At 36.1% G+C, this 16,424-nt stretch overlaps 1 protein-coding gene across 6 annotated transcripts in view; it reads right to left on the reverse strand.

Moving 5' to 3' along the window:
- Herc1 (HECT and RLD domain containing E3 ubiquitin protein ligase family member 1) overlaps positions 1-16,424 on the reverse strand; it is a 170,874-nt gene that overhangs the window by 89,221 nt on the left and 65,229 nt on the right. For all 6 annotated transcript variants that reach the window (XM_041679778.1, XM_041679782.1, XM_041679781.1 and 3 more), the window contains exons 19-25: positions 15,531-15,704; positions 11,141-11,255; positions 10,931-11,051; positions 8,566-8,737; positions 5,591-5,903; positions 5,037-5,157; positions 2,494-2,545 (exon numbers count right to left, since the gene is read on the reverse strand). In XM_041679778.1, the coding sequence (XP_041535712.1) occupies positions 2,494-2,545; positions 5,037-5,157; positions 5,591-5,903; positions 8,566-8,737; positions 10,931-11,051; positions 11,141-11,255; positions 15,531-15,704 (1,068 nt within the window). The remainder of the gene's footprint in view (positions 1-2,493; positions 2,546-5,036; positions 5,158-5,590; positions 5,904-8,565; positions 8,738-10,930; positions 11,052-11,140; positions 11,256-15,530; positions 15,705-16,424) is intronic.

The raw sequence follows: 16,424 nt of genomic DNA on the forward strand, positions 1-16,424 counted from the left end.
ATGTGATTTCCTGGAACTGGAGTCACACTTGTGTGAGCTCCTGATACGGGTGATAACCAGACCTAGTTCCCTGCAACAGCACTATGTGCTCTAAGCCATTAAACGATTTCTCTAGACCCTCGTAAATATACTTTCAGCTTTTTTGAAGAAAGGTATCTATTATAGTAAATAAAATAAAAATCTACAAAGCATGCATTTTTATTGTATATTAAAACTAGGAGTCTAAAACTGAAAAGCAACTATTTTGGGGCTACATTCCTAAGATAGTAATTGCTATTTCAAGTCACTTTTTCCTAGGAATAAAATCAAAACCAAATTTATTTCCTGAGAACATTAAAACAGAAAAATTAACAAAATAATTTGGTACCACATTAAGTGATGTAATAAAATTTCAAATAACCACTTTGCCTCCCTATTATAAGTTCCCAAATGAGTAGTTATAAAAAATTTCCATGAGTGCCTCTATGTGCTTTTTTTATTAAAAAAAATAATAAAGTTAAATTCCAACAAGTTAATAGGGAGGTGCTAGTACTACTTGAGACTTTTAAGGAAGACCGTTTGTCCAAAAATGAAATTATGATTAACAAATTAATTTATATCTATTCAGAGTTAAAGCTATAGGAAATCTACATTTAGTTTTAGAATAATTTTGAAAAAATATCAAAAGGCAACAATTCTAGGTTATAATTTAAAGATGTTGATTCACAATTAAAATATGGGCCTACTCTGAATTCAAAGGTAAACATGGTACTTTGCTTTGTTTAAAAGATACTGCTTTATTTCATCCTGGTATGATTAGGAGGATTAAATATAAAATGTGAGTCTCCAAGAGGATTAAAAAAATGTGTAAGAAAAGAACTACAGTCACCGGACTACTGCTTACAAGTCCAGCTGTGACAGAACTGTTAGCAAGCTCTCACACTATAGGTTAGCTCCCTCTGTGCCTCAGTAAGTCTGCAGCTGTCCGCTCCTGCAGCAGTGAGCACTTAGTGCTTTAGCATTCTTGCCACCACTACAGAGTGCTGGGAATATTGGCACGTGCTACCATGCTCAGATTTAACATGTAACATTGAACAACATCACCTGAGCTAAACAAGTCAGAGAAGTTATATTCCAAAAACTTAAGTGTTAAAGCAACCATCAATTTCCAAAGTGTTTTAAAATAGAATGTACATTGCACAATATGTTAATATATTTCTCTTATATCACAAATAACTTGTAATTTTTAAAAAGAAACCTAGAACCTTTAATACATTATAATTTCAAAATTTTTCAATACAGAAAATATCGGCTCTGGGCCTTAATAGTCCTATTATTGTTTTAAATTTTAGTCAGTAAGAGTAATGATGTTTCTTCTGCTGAGTGTGAATGTATATATATATATTTATATATAAAAATTTATATAAGATTCTATAATTTTTTATATATAAACATTTTTTAATATAACTTTTTAAAATCATATGACCTATGGTATTTCTTTCCCACATTCCTTATCTTCCTTTCTTTGTCTGTGGGGGTTTTGTTTGGTTTTGGTTTGTTTTTTTTATATATATCAAGAAAGGGTTTCATTTTGAAGAAGAGAACACTGAATATCACAAAAACAAAAATTTTTCACAAGCTTTCAGAAAACAGTCACTAGTAAAAATTCTTAACATTTTATATTTTTATAAAACTATCATATACAAGGTTTTAAATGAAAGTAAAGTTAATAATAGAATACTAATATTTAAGATTGTTTTCAGTTGCCCTTGGATTTAGCCACTGCTCTTCTCCTCCATTTGCATGTGTTAACCGATGCCCACTTTCATATGTGTTAACAGACATTCCTTAAGATAGAGCTACTCAGAAAAGACTCCTGGAAATACTATAAAGTTGTTCCTCATTACATGCCACATAATAAAATGTTTATTACATGCCACATAATAAATGATTATTGTGTGTCATATAATGTTTATTACATGCCATATAATAAAAGAACAAAAGGGGAAAGCAACCTAGAAACTTTCTACTTGAAGATGTGTATGCATGTGTGCATATAACCTCCCCAAAAAAACAGGCAATCTTTCTAGAATTCTATAAAATTTTTTTAAAATGCTTCTTTTTAACACAACACATGAAAAATCATACAGAACTACTAATTATTAATTTGTATAGATTCCCAGATTTTTTTTTTTTCGAGACAAGGTTTCTCTGAAGCTTTTGGTTCCTGTCCTGAAACTAGCTCTTCTAGACCAGGCTGGCCTCGAACTCACAGAGATCCACCTGCCTCTGCCTCCCGAGTGCTGGGATTAAAGGCGTGTGCCACCACCGCCCGGCGATTCCCAGATTTTAAATATGTGCATTCTAAGAAAATTATCTTCCTTCTAATATTCTAAAAAATTCTTCTGAATTGCTTTTGACAATGATATCCCAGTAACAATAAGATCTAAATGTATCAGACAGAAAAACAGCTACTTAATTTAAGCTTGCATTTAGTATTTTCTTAAGATTTACCTCTCTTCCGATGAGATGATGCCAAATCCAAATCAACATTTCGCCGGCCACTCTATTACCAAAAAAAAATGAAAGAAAAAGTTTAGCTGAGAAAAGTTTTTAACATTAAATAAAACATTAAGATGAAAAAATATAGTTACAGCAATGCCCTTTTTTTCCACCAATCAAGTCAGAGCAGCAATACATGCACTGAAAATAATTACAGAAGTGCATATGCACATAACTTCACAGACATTAACTCAAGTAAAAAGTATGTGTATTAATTATCACAAGAAAAGAGCAGTTTTCTTTGCTGCTACTTTTTTCTCATCCTTACTTTCATCTTCTAGTTACCTAATATGTAAAATGCCTCAAACCACTGCAATACTGTCCTATTTCTGAAAATTACTACTCTTTCCTCTCTCTTTATTTCCCTTTCTTTTCAAACTCCGCCCTAGTTCTGAGTGGGAATTTAGATACCATCTGACAAGTACACTAACAAAAGTTACCCAGCTCTAAGCATCTACTGGCATTCTAAAATATCTGTAAGTTTTTTTTTTATTTTAATCTGTTAAAATAGAGAAATCTCAAACTGATGGAACTGTAGACAGCTTAATGGAAAAGTAAATGCTTTCAGGAAAAACAGAAGTCTACTTTATGTATATCGGGTGGTGGAGGGTATAAACTGTATACTCAAGTATCCATATGCACAACCAATCATACATAAACTGTACATTGCTTAAATTCATGGATTTAACATTATGACTATTTCAACTGTACTTTGATAGTGTTTCACATAAACAAAAGAATCAGTGTCAAGACTAGAAGAAACTAAGAAATGAATCATTTGGTAAATACTATAGAAAGTCTTCATGTATTGAACATACAAACACACACAAATGTACCTATGTGTAGGTAAACATTTTGTCTTATATGTCTATACATATACATTAACAGAAAGTGATTCAGTCTCAGGCCATTCCATACTGGATAAACCAAACTCATCCAACCAGGCTCATAAAGTCATTGCTATGCTATGAAATGTTTCCATGCTCCTTTGCTCAAAGAAGAAATTAATCTTGTCTCAAACCTAGAAATATCTATGTCTGAGTTGTCTTATTCTTTTAGACACTTTGAACTGTACAAGACTTCTTCCCGTTTGTTGGTCCCCCACCACTCAGAATATTCCTAGTGGTGCATAAATCTTACTCAGGGTTTTGTCTTACTGCCTAGTCTTGTTTTTTCCCCCCTCAGAAACAGGGTTTCTCTGTGTTGCCCTGGCCATCCTGGAACTCACTCTGTAGACCAGGATGGTTTTGAATTCAGAGATTTGTGCTGCCACCAATGCCAGCAAGTATTTGCTTCTTATATGCTAAATCCTCTTAGTTCTGAAGTAGCTAGGTAATTGCTTATAAGAAAATAATACAGCTGGGTCATGGTGATGCACGCCTTTAATACCAGCACTTGGGAGGCAGAGACAGGTAGATCTCTGAGAGTTCAAGGCCAGCTTGGTCTACAGAGTGAGTTCCAGGACAGGCTCTAAAGTTACAGAAGAAACCCTGCCTCAAAAACCATCCCCTCCCCCACAAAAAAAAAGAGTATAATAAAAAATGTTGATGAGAATTATAGTCTGGATTCAAATAATTCAATGAATGTCAATCAAATAGGGTTTGGTATATTTTGTTTTCTAAGACAGAGTAGGTAATTTGTGGGAGTGTCATTTATCAATCTGTTGATTTCATTGGTTAAGCAATAAAGAAACTGCTTGGCCCTCATAGGTTAAAACATAGGTGGGAGGAGTAAACAGAACAGATTGCTGGGAGAAAGAAGCTGAATCAGTGAGTCGCCATGATTCTCCCACTCCAGGCAGACGCAGGTTAAGATCATTCCTGGTAAGCCAGCTCGTGGGCTACACAGATTATAAGAAATGGGCTAGTCCAGGTGCGAGAGTTAGCCGAGAAAAGGCTAGATATAATGGGCCAAGCGGTGTTTAAAAGAACACAGTTTCCGTGTAATTATTTCAGGTAAAGCTAGCCATGCGGGTGGCCGGGGTGCTGGGGACGCAGCCCACCGCCCTAATTTCAACAGTAATTCACTATAAAATTTATTGTACAAAAGAAGGCTCAAACAAAGATTTATCATTGAATTAGTTAACTTGGTTTATTTGAAAAAAATTTATATTTCATTCACTAACAATCCAGAGGCACTGCTGAACATCAAATATAAAAATAATGGGCTACCACCTACTAAGATAGAGTACAGGAGAAGAAGATTAGGAAGAAGATGAATCCACTATTGCATAGGCTAAGACTGGGGCAGACTAACTCATCGAGTGAACTATGCAAGAGCCAAGTCTATGAATCAGCACCTTAGGAAGAAGACAGAGCTGAAGATCAAAATAATAAGCAGACAGATGGTAAATATTTATGTAATATAGCTATATTATTTCTATTACAAAACTTTCGAGTATGTATACGCCTAAAACAGATATAAATTACTTTAACCAAAACCTTATATATCTATCTATCACTTGAAAGCAAACCTCCTTCTTTAGATACACCTACCAGTGCATAACCCTCTTCATCTGATTCAGGCTGAGACAAATCAGATTCACTCCTGGATTTGATCAGTCTGTAACTTGGACTTGCGTGAACTAGTCGGCTCTCAGCAGTGAGACTTTCACTCCTGTCTCGCATGCACAAAGAAAAAGGTTTTGATTGAGGACTGTTAGTGAAAATAAAACTGAATGGAATTAACAGCAAGAGATAATGTACAGTGAGGTGTCATTTCATCTGTCCACAGAAAGACTGGCTTATGTAAAACATAAAACCTTTAGAATTACATCAAGAATTTTTATACCACTTAATTAAATTACAGAGAAATGCAAGTAATTTTTGGATATTTGTTAACTGTGGTGGTTTATATGTACAGAAAACTTACACCTTATGGAACCAGAAATTCAGATTGCAGGCTGAACTAGCACTACTGTTTATATTATTTTAAATTCACCATAGTCAACTTGTATTTCTTCCTCTGTTTTTGATATTTCAGAACAGAAACTCATTGCAAGAAATACCTAAGGGAAAAGAACAGCATTTTCAGTTTCCAGTAGGCCCACCTGGTCATAAGTCCACTGCCTTCAGAGGCACTCACAGAAGGCTGCTGCAACTGACCTTCTTCCCTTCGCTTCTGAAGCTCATCAATCACAGGACTTACTCCCAATATCAGAAGTGCACAGCGATGAATCACGGAGTTGCAGGCGGCAGTGTACACATCCTGCCCCTCAGGAAGGTCTGTGCTGACCCTTCGCTCTTGCTGAGACTGTGGAGGTGGGTCATCAGCACGGGCCCCAGATCCTGCCCCACTGCTCATTCTATCTCGGTCTCGGCTACGAGCTACTTCTCGGGCTGAGAGGAAACACTGAAAGATTTCTGTAACATGCAACACAAAAACAAGGTCTTAAAACACATGGGGAGAGAAGAGCAAAAATAATAATAATAATAATGAAAATAGTCAAAAATTTTGAATGAAAACTTACTGAAACAGGAAAAAATTAGTTTTTAGACAATAAATGCAGTATAGTAACAAAGTTATATCAAAATGTCATACTTATAAAAATTGCAATAGGAAATATGCTTATACTTTAGAATTTAAATTTGGCTGGTTCCACCTGAAAGAGTTAGGGCTGTGACATCTTAACACACATCAAACTGGTATACTGACTGTTTAGGTGTAATCACACAAGACCTGGGACTTTGGAAAGAGATACTTGGCCTGTCTTTTCCTCCATGAAGCAAGTCTAATAGACTCTTTTGGAGGGAGATATCTTCATAGATCAAGAGCAGAAAATAGCATCAATCACCAAAGACTGGCAACCAGACTGCCAAACAGACTACTCTCTAACCTTAGCTTCCACACCTCCCCCTGCCTCCCATATTTCTTTATAACATCCTTGGAAAGTTTCCCCTACTCTAGGTGTTCACTTGTTTTTCCATTTCTTAAAGTAATTGTTATTTATCAACAAAACATAAAAGCATCTATCTTTAATCATTCCTTTTGGAATTCACTTTCTTATGAGGATTCCCATGTACACACGAAACTAATGAAAATTATATGCATTTGTTAATCAGCTCTTATATTAATGTGATTCTTAGATCCAGTCAAAAAGGTTACATTAAGAACCAAAAAATTTTGAGGTCAGTCTGGTCTACAAGAGCTAGTTCCAGGACAGGCACCAAAAAGCTACGGAGAAACCCTGTCTCGAAAATCAAAAAAAAAAAAAAAGAACCAAAAAATGGCAAAGTGAGTCCCCCCTCCAAGATTTCAAATCTTACTAGTGAGTTGGTACAATTTTCAAAGTGTGGGCCCAGAGTAGCAGTTATAGTATTTGTGCAACTGTTAAAAATGCAAATATTATTAATCCCAGCACTCGGGAGGCAGAGGCAGGCGGATCTCTGTGAGTTCGAGGCCAGCCTGGTCTACAAGAGCAAAATGCAGGTATTAGGCCCATGCAAATTTTCGAGTCAAAAGCTCTAGGAATAGAGTCCATCAATGTAACAAGTACTCTGACTGGTTCTAAAGACCAATATAAAGCTCTAGGAACAGAGTCCAGCAATGTAACAAGTACTCCGACTGGTTTTGAAGACCAACATAAAGCTCTAGGCCAATGGTTCTCCACCTTCTGAATGCTGCAACCCTTCAAGTGGTTCCTCATGTTGTGGTGACCCCCAACCATAAAATTATTTTTGTTGCTACTTCATAACTGCCATTTTGTTACAGTCATGAATTATAATATAAATATCTGATACGTAGGCCCTGTGAAAGGGTTATTCTACCCATCCACCTCTAAAGGGATTGTGACCCACAGGTTGAGAACAGCTATTCTATGTTAAATTAAAAAAAGAAAGAAAGAAAAAAAGAAATTTGCTTATTTCTGAAATGTTCATTACTTCTTTATGAAATAAAAGCAGGTTATAAGGAAAATAGGCAAATTTCAGCTTATGTATAATAAAAAGCCTCTCCCTACCTTCCTAAGTTTGTATAATTTCTCTATTATGAAAATTACTCTATTTCAAATCCCTGGCCCAGTGCCTAGCGCATCGTAGGTGTTCATAGGTTATAGCTAGTTTATACATTACCACTCCCCAAATGACTATTATGCTTTCTTTTATTGTAATAGAAAGCTTGACTTTATTAGTATGTTGTCCTCTCTAACTTCTTTTCCAGGAATTTCTGAATTAATTTTTAAATTTAACTATGGAAGTTCTCTCAGTTTAGCTAGCAAAATTCTACTAGTCACTCCCTATCTGTGAGCTCCCTTCTTCCACCTTATCTTTTCTTTTTTGTTTAAATTGTTTTAGTTTTCTTTTGAGAGATATAAAAATAATTTTTAGAAGTACACAGAATAAAAATAAACCAACAATGAAAGTAGGGGATACAGATCAATGGTACAGTACTTGCCTAACATGTAAGAGCATAGAGTCAATTTCTAGTGCCACCTTCTTGTAAGCTGAATATATATACAAATAATGTCAAAAACAAAAATAAAGCTGGCCATGAGGTTGTAGGCTACAAATATGCATGTTAATGTAAAATAGCCAAGTCGCTTAAGAATGTAATAATTCTCTTTTATATAAATGACTATATAACATATAAATAACTATCTTTTAAAACTTATCTGGAGGTTTGGAATATAAAGTATAAAAGCTTTCATTCACCCACTCCAAGTTATTCCCATGTCATAGTTCCACCATTGCTCTTATGCCTTGTACCTACTGAAATAAAGTATAATTGAAATTTGTAATTTTAAAAGCTTTACACATAGAATACAATTTGGACCTCCTAATTGGAATAGTAAGGGGCTCATTTCCTCACCACATAGAGAGGTCTGCCAGCTGGATGAACAGCATGGTACCTCCAAGAGGACTATTTTGAATAACTTTATTTAAAGTCTCTTTAGATGTCATTTCATGCATGGAATTGAGCTGAACAAAAACTGAGATGCTTGTCTCCTTTGAGACACCTTCAACCCAGAACAAAAGCATTAGAGCGGCACTACCCTGTGATGCTGGCTAGTAAGAAAGATGGACTTACTGCCAGCTGTCATCACTTCATGTTCCCGTTCTTCCTCCTCATCTTCTGGCTCTGGATGCCCATCCTCCCTGTCTCTCTCAGCCTGCTCTTCCATTTCAGCTTCTTCATCAATGGTTCGGGTAAAGGAATGCTCTTGAGGATCAATATCTGCAGAATCTTGGTTGTCTGAGAGCTTAAAGAAATAATAGGAAACTACAATGAATATATTTTTCCAAATCTTTAAAAAGTTTTCATATAAGCTGAACCCTCCTTCTCTTCTCTCCCCTGCCCAAGACAGGGTTTCTCTGTGTAGTCTTGGCTGTCCTGGAACTCTCTCTATAGACAAGGCTGGTCTCAAACTAAAAGCGATCCACCTGTCTCTGCCTCTCAAGTGCTGGGATTAAAAAGCATGTACCACCACTGTCCAGAAAATCTTAACTTATATCTTAGAAAATACTGCTGATATCAATAACACATAATCTTTACAAATGATACACTGATAAACTTCAAAGATTCCAAAGACTATATGCACATAACTATATATATGGATAGTATATGTTTTTTCTTGCCTGGTATTTTCATTGAAATGCCATGCTTTAAATTGATTTACATTTATTCTGCTGTTTGGATACAAACTACAGAGCAGCAATATAACTTACAACATGACAAAAGCACAAAAGGTGATTTTTGTTAGTTGGTTTTGGGGATTTTAAGATTGATTGGCTGGGCTGTTTGTTTGTTTGAGACAGGTCTCTCTATTTACCCTGGCTGTCCTGGAACTCACTATAAATGCCAGGCTAGTCTTTTACTCAGAGAACCACTTGTCTCTGCCTCCCAAAGTGCTGGGATTTTTAAAGGCATGTGCCATTATTAGCAAAATGTGATTACTTGATTCTACTGCTCCCTTCAAGTTCTCTATGCTATTACTCTGTAAAAATCATGTGGGGGAGGGAGGGAAGACAGTGCTAGGGATCAAACCCAAAGCATTACACATGCTTGACAATCACTCTACCATATGACTATAACCCTAGCTTACCAATAATTCTAAATTTAAGATAGCATTTTTCTTAAACTTTTAATTTCGCCCATGCCCCCACAGAACCCCCAAAGTTCAATATCTAGTAAGAACAATGTTAACTTAGTTTCTCATGGTGGTCATGCTACCCAACAGTTATCTAGACAGAAGAAAGAGTCCTGATAACAGATACTTGGAGAGTCAAAGATATCATAACTAAATAATTCATCTCATAAATTTCAATACAAAATACACATGAAAACGTTCAACTAGAATCATAATAAAGGTTATTTGTGATTCATAACCAGTTAATAACTTAGAAATTTCACAATATAGGAATACTTAGCAGTGATGCCCATACATCCCATATTTACTTTCATAATACATGAGTTTCAAGTTAGAGCCTCAAAAAATGACTAATGCTTCTTATAGACTTTTAAGGTCACTCTCTAATATTTATATCCATATATACTAAGCCAGTGCATGTTGATGTCTTGTCTATTGTTTATGCTTAAGAACTAAATCACAAAGAACAAAGGATCTGATATGCCCCAGCTTTAAAGTAAGCACTGTGAAGAGGATGATCTCAGGCTTGTTCTTATAATTACAGGGTTGCATTACCACAATCATCAAACCCTTTCAAAATCATCTATTTGTTTTCAGAATTATTTCTGGATCATCCTCAGTCAATGGCCTCAATCTTCACTTTCTGAGTGCACAGTTCTAATTACAGAAAGACTGATATTTTTTATCTAATTTTGTCCCTTTTTTCGCCTTTTTCTACACTGAGTATTTTTTAAACTTTCCCATTCTTTCCTTGTTTTACTTTTTGTTTTTTTCAAGACAGGATTTCTCTGTGTAGCCCTGGCTGTCCTAGAACTCGTTCTATCAAAGAGGATAGCCTTGAACTCACAGGGAACCCCCTGCCTCTGCCTCCCAAGCGCTGGGATTAAAGGTGTGTGCCACAACCACCAAGCACTTTCAAGTTCTTGTATGAGTCCTGGATTTATTTTTAATCAATCTGAGACATCTGCTAATGTCCCTGGTAATTTCAAGCATTCTAAGTAAAATAAGGTAATTCCAATGTAGCTTAATCAATAAAAAGGAAAACTGCCTATGATATGGACAAGCCAGTTGGTCATTAATATCTATGAAGACAAGGCTATTACTTAGCAGCCTCATCACATTTCATAAAAATGAGGTAAACAAACCCCAATTCTTTCATTCTTCCATCATTTTCCACTAGAAAATATGCTATCATGTTTTGAACATCTGTACTAATCAATTGTTTTTCTTTCATAAAAACCAATGTGGGGCTATCTCTGACAAGCTTGCAGAAAAACATAGAAATTAATTTATTTCCAACTTTACCCATCTGTCTCGTGATGATGACCTGGTTTGAATAAGTTCAAGGTTCTTGCAAGCAAGTAAACGACTTCGAACTTTGTATACACAACGGTACACTTCTGATAAGCTTTTACCAGGTTGGTATCTAAATAAAGAACCAAAATAGAAAAGTTACCTAATTTCTAACATCATGAGAGCAAATATTTGTCTGAGGATAGTTTTTAAGTTACTTGCCGGCTTTCTCCACATGCTTGACTAAGTAAGTTTGTGTGTTTGAGAAGTGCTGCAAGAACAAATCTAGACACAGTGTCCAAGAGTGACTCATTACTTAAAGTTGCACTGTCCCAATCTGAAAACAAAAATAATACAAACATTTAAAAGGACCCATAAAACAGTACCAACATAATATTAACAGCATTAGTTCCCCAATACTTGAATTTTACCAACTTTCTGACCAACTACTTGACAAATGAACATACTGTTTCAGGTGCTGTGGACACAGTTTTGAATAAAACCACAACTCTGATCTCATGAAATTTGAATTTTGGTGTAGGGTGTGGAGACAGATGATACAGTAAGTGAATATGATAGGGAGGGCTAAAGAGAGAAACAAAGCAAGGCAAGACCAGGGGTGCTGTGCTGTGTCATTACTATTCACACAGGGTTCTCTGAACAGCTTTCTGATTTGAGCTCTAAGTGAAGCGGGGAAGAAACCTCATGGACACAGTATAACATTAAGGTAACCAGTGTTAAGAACATAGCTTGACCGTTCGAGAACAAATGTACATGAGTGGTAGGAAAAGCCACTAGAGAGCTGATGGGGAATATTTGACATTGGTCTTGCAAACCAGTACAAATCCCCTGGATCTGAATTACAGGAAAATGAAAGCAGCATTAGAGGGCTTTGAACAGAGAAATAACATAATCTGACCCATATTTTAAAAGCTCTAGCTCTTGGGTGGAGAACTGACTATACAGACAATAGAAGCAGAAGTCATTGCTGCAGTAAGCAATGGTGTTGCGGACACCAGGGTAGGAGCAATGCAAGTAGTGAGAAGCTGTCAGAGTCAACACGAATTCTCAAAGTGTTGCCAAGATTTGAAGCTAAGTTGAATTTTAATTTATTAGTTGGAGAATGAAAGACCACAGAAGTTTTGTAGGAAACTAGCTGGAATCAAAGGTCTGGACTTGAACACTTTCCAGTAAGAAACCCAAAAACTGATTCACGCATGCATATACACATATAAAACTATGAATATCATATTTTAAACCATAAAAGTAGATCCTGTGAGAGTACATCTGGGTAATTTAAAACATCTGGAGAGAAATGAATATACATGATTGAAAACTCAAATCACAGCATTAAGTAAAGAAATCTTTGCCAGGAGATTTTTTTCTCCCACTCTTGAATTCTACGTTGGCAGAGCATAGAGTATATTATACTAGATACAGCAGATACTCTTAAAGAATATTCAGCAGATCAAGTTGAAGATGGAGGTTACTGTCCTTTTTACTCTCAGAGTGACTACTTTACTGTCCATCTGACAGATTACCAAATAATGACTTACTGCTCCACTGCAAAATCAAACAGAAAGTATCCTTTAAAAATGTTAAGACCCAATTTAGTTTTATTTGTTCTTAACTATTCTTAAAGCTCCTTCCCCAAAAGGTAAAAGGCTACAACTTCGTTTTCTACTTTATTTCAAAGCCTAGGTTAAAAATATAAATACAGACTTGACTACTTTATAGGTAAAAGAACCAACAATGCTACTATGCCTAAGTTTACATAAGACCTTAAAATCTACAGATTCTTATAATAGCAATCTACACAGCATATGTGCATACAAAACTTATCAAGAACAGGTTCTTGAGGAGCTACCTGTTCCATAGACAGGCTTATTATCTAAAGACTGTTATGACTTATAATTATCGTTTAAGGAGGGAACTCAATTTACAGAGTAAAATACAGTAGCACTCTGTGCTATTTCAATTATAACATGGATTATCCTGCTTTTACCTTTTAAAAGTAATGAATTCATGAAGAACCATCATTAAAGCTATATTCATTTTACATCAAGCACCACAGAATGCTTCTATTATTAAGCATGAAGTCCACGCTAAAGTATCAAGCATATAGCAAATGGCTAGGTTTGTATTTACCTTAAGTGTATATCTAGGTATTAAAAGTTCTCATTCCAAATGATAATATGATATAAAAATTTAATTATGGGATAGCACGGTGGTTCAGTAGGAAAATTACTTGCTGCACAAGCTTAATGACCTGAGTTCAACCTTCAGAACCCAGAGAGGAATGGAAGAACTAACTCCTGAAAGCTACCCTCTCACCTTCATGCACATGCCATGACATACCACACCTATACTTGGTGTGGGAGGTCCTTCTGTCTGTATGTTTACTGGTTAATGAATAAAGAACTGCTTTTAGCCTGTGGCAGGGAAGAACAGAACTAGGCAGGGAAAGCTAGGCTGTATGCTGGGAGAAAGAAGGGCAGAGTCAGAAAGAAGCCATGGAGCTGCCAGAGACAGATGCTGGGAACTTTACTCAGTAAGCCATAGCCACATGGTGATATACAGCTTAATAGAAATGGGTTAAATTAATATAAGAGTTAACCAATAAGAAGCTAGAGCTAATAGGCCAAACAGTGATTTAATTAATACAGTTTCTGTGTGATTATTTTGGGTCTAAGCTAGCGGAGTGACCAGGAATTGACAAGAGGCCTCCTTACTACATGCACTCACACATATACACATAATCATTTTTTCAAAAAGAAATGTATACCCCACTATATGATACAAAATATTCAAATGTCAAAATGCATCTTAGATAAGTAAACCTTTTCTTCATTACTTTGCCTTTCAACTCTGATAGAAATCAACATAACAGAATAAGTAATCAAAAAAATAAACAAGAATGATCTGTAGCTCCTTTTTTGTTTGCTTTTTAAAAATATTTTTACATTTATTTATTTATTCATTTATTTATCTGTGTGAATAGGGGGCACATGCTATGGCATACATGTGTGTAGGCCAGAGAACAACTTGTAGAAGTTGGGTCTTTCCTTCCATCATGCGGATCTTAGGTATTGAAATCAAGTTGTCAGGTTGGGTGGCAAGTGCCCTCGTACCTGCAGAACCATCTCACTGGCCCTCATTTGTTTGTTTTTAAGACAGAGGTCTCATTATGTTACCCAGGCTGGTCTTAAAGTCATGGGCTCAAACAGTCACACTGCCTTACTCTCCCAAGTAGCTGGAAGTAGAGGTGTTACCACCATGCCTGGCTGAGGCAAAAATTTCAATATACCATTTTCTTTTTCTTCTTTCTTTCTTTCTTTCTTTCTTTCTCTCTTTTTTCTTTCTTTTCTCTCTCTCCTCTCTCTCTCTCTCTCTCTCTCTCTCTCATATTGGAAAACCAAAGAACAATCTTTCTTTTTAAATGTCTCTCTCTCTCTCTTGCTCTCTCGCTCTCTCGCTCTGTGTGTGTGTGTGTCTCCCAGAGTATGAGTGCTGTGATATGTCTGAAGGTCACAGGGCAACCTGAAGTTTTCACGTGGGTCCCAGGAATTGAACTCAGGCTATCAGACTTGGTGTAAGCACCCAGTAAGTCACACCCATTGAGCCAGATCATCAGTCATCAAGCTATCTTTCTACTGGTGATTGAAGATCTAAATAACTGAGCTAGGAATGGTAGTACATGCCTGTAATTTCAGTGCTCAGAGGGCTGAGGCAAGAGGACTGAGAGTTTAATGCCAGTCTTGAATTTAAGACTCTGTCTTTAAAAAAAGAGAGAGATGTACATAATATTTACCTCATTTCATTTTATTTATAAAAGATAAAAGCCAACAAAATGTTAGTATCTGTTTTCTTTTACCATTTTTTAAACCTCAGAATTACGAGATACAGAAGAAAATTAAAGATAGGATAAGAAAAAAACAACATGGAAAGAACAGAGACTACACATGCGACTGACTCAACAACATGGGTAATTGTGTTCTACTGGGATTCTTATCTTGAAATAGGGTTTCACGTAACCAAGATTAGTCTCAAATTCACTACATAGTTGTGGCTGACCTTAAACTAATCCTCCTGTTTCACATCCATAAAGCAGGAATTACAGGCATGCACCGCTTTAAAATGGGTCATTATTAAACATGGGAGCTAAGAATAAATGAAGGATATTTTTTGAAATTTACACATAAAATTAACTCTACTGATTAGACTAATTTAAAGCATATTAGGAAAGGAAATTTCACCATGTATTTGCATACTACTTCACTATTACCCTTAATACTATATTATATATCAAATGGGTATTATTAGTACTCTGGATAGGCAAAAATTGTTATATTCAGTAAGCCTATGGCCTAGGCATCTAAATAGATATGCTCTGATATAATGTTTCATAGAATACTTTTACAAAGTGATTTATGAACAGAGCCCAACTTTAATACCACCAAGTTTCTTTAAATGGGATATATGTGGATACAACAAAGAATGTGGTTTATTTTCCAACAAAGAGAAAAACCAACACTTTAAAGTTTACTTACTCATGAACTAGTTAGCACTGAGAATTAGCTATACATTACTCCTTTCCTTCTCTATATCTTACCTTTACTAACAGCATAATCCTGCATGCTGATCCAAAGGCTTCTGGCAGGCTCTTTAGAACAACCCAATGCCAAGTCTACATAGACAGCAATTTCAGGCCGCAATTTGTAATCAAAAGGCTTCTGTTCTTCATTTCCTGAAAGGGCTACTTCTAAAAGGCAGCTCATACATTTATCTATTAAAAAAAAAGTTTAATTTTAATAATTCCATTTATTCACTTCTCTTTCTCCCTCCCTCTCTCCCTCCCTCCCTCCCTCTCTCTCTATGCCACAGTGTATGTAAAGGTAGAAGAACAACTTGCAAGAGTCACTTCTCTCCTTCCACCATGTAGGTCCTGGTGATCAACTCAGGTTGTCAGTCCTGGCAGCAAACACTCTACACCCTGAGCCATCAGTTCTCAAGTTCCTTTTTATCTGGGAGGGGGGAGTTTCGAGACAGGGATTCTTAGTGTAGAGGTGGCTGTCTTGGAACTCACTCTGTAGACCAGGCTGGCCTCAAACCCAAGAGATTCGCCTGCTTCTGCCTCCCAGGTGCTAGTTGGTACAAGTTGCTGCTCCCACCATCTGGCTAAGTTCCCAAATGTAAACTTCATAAACTTTGTAACTGCGAATAAAATCTTATTTATTTACTCAACCGACATGAAATTGTGCACTCGGAGCTAATTCAAAATAGGTTCTACTAAAGTGCAGCCCTCTAATTATTTCAGACGGAGTTGGTCTCACCTCTCTATCTCCCTTTAGAAAAAAGTAGACATTCGGCAAAGAGAGGCCAGGAATGCAAAATATCCTACACATGAAATGCAACCTTGAAGACAATAGCATCCAAAAATACACAGCATCCTCTTTGAGAAAAGTGTGACTACAGGGAAAGAGGATAGAACATTTTCTTTTTTAAG

This window comes from Microtus oregoni, unplaced genomic scaffold (assembly GCF_018167655.1).
Source record: "Microtus oregoni isolate MIOR12 unplaced genomic scaffold, Mior012 000032F_ref0000030, whole genome shotgun sequence".
Lineage (NCBI taxonomy): Eukaryota > Metazoa > Chordata > Mammalia > Rodentia > Cricetidae > Microtus > Microtus oregoni.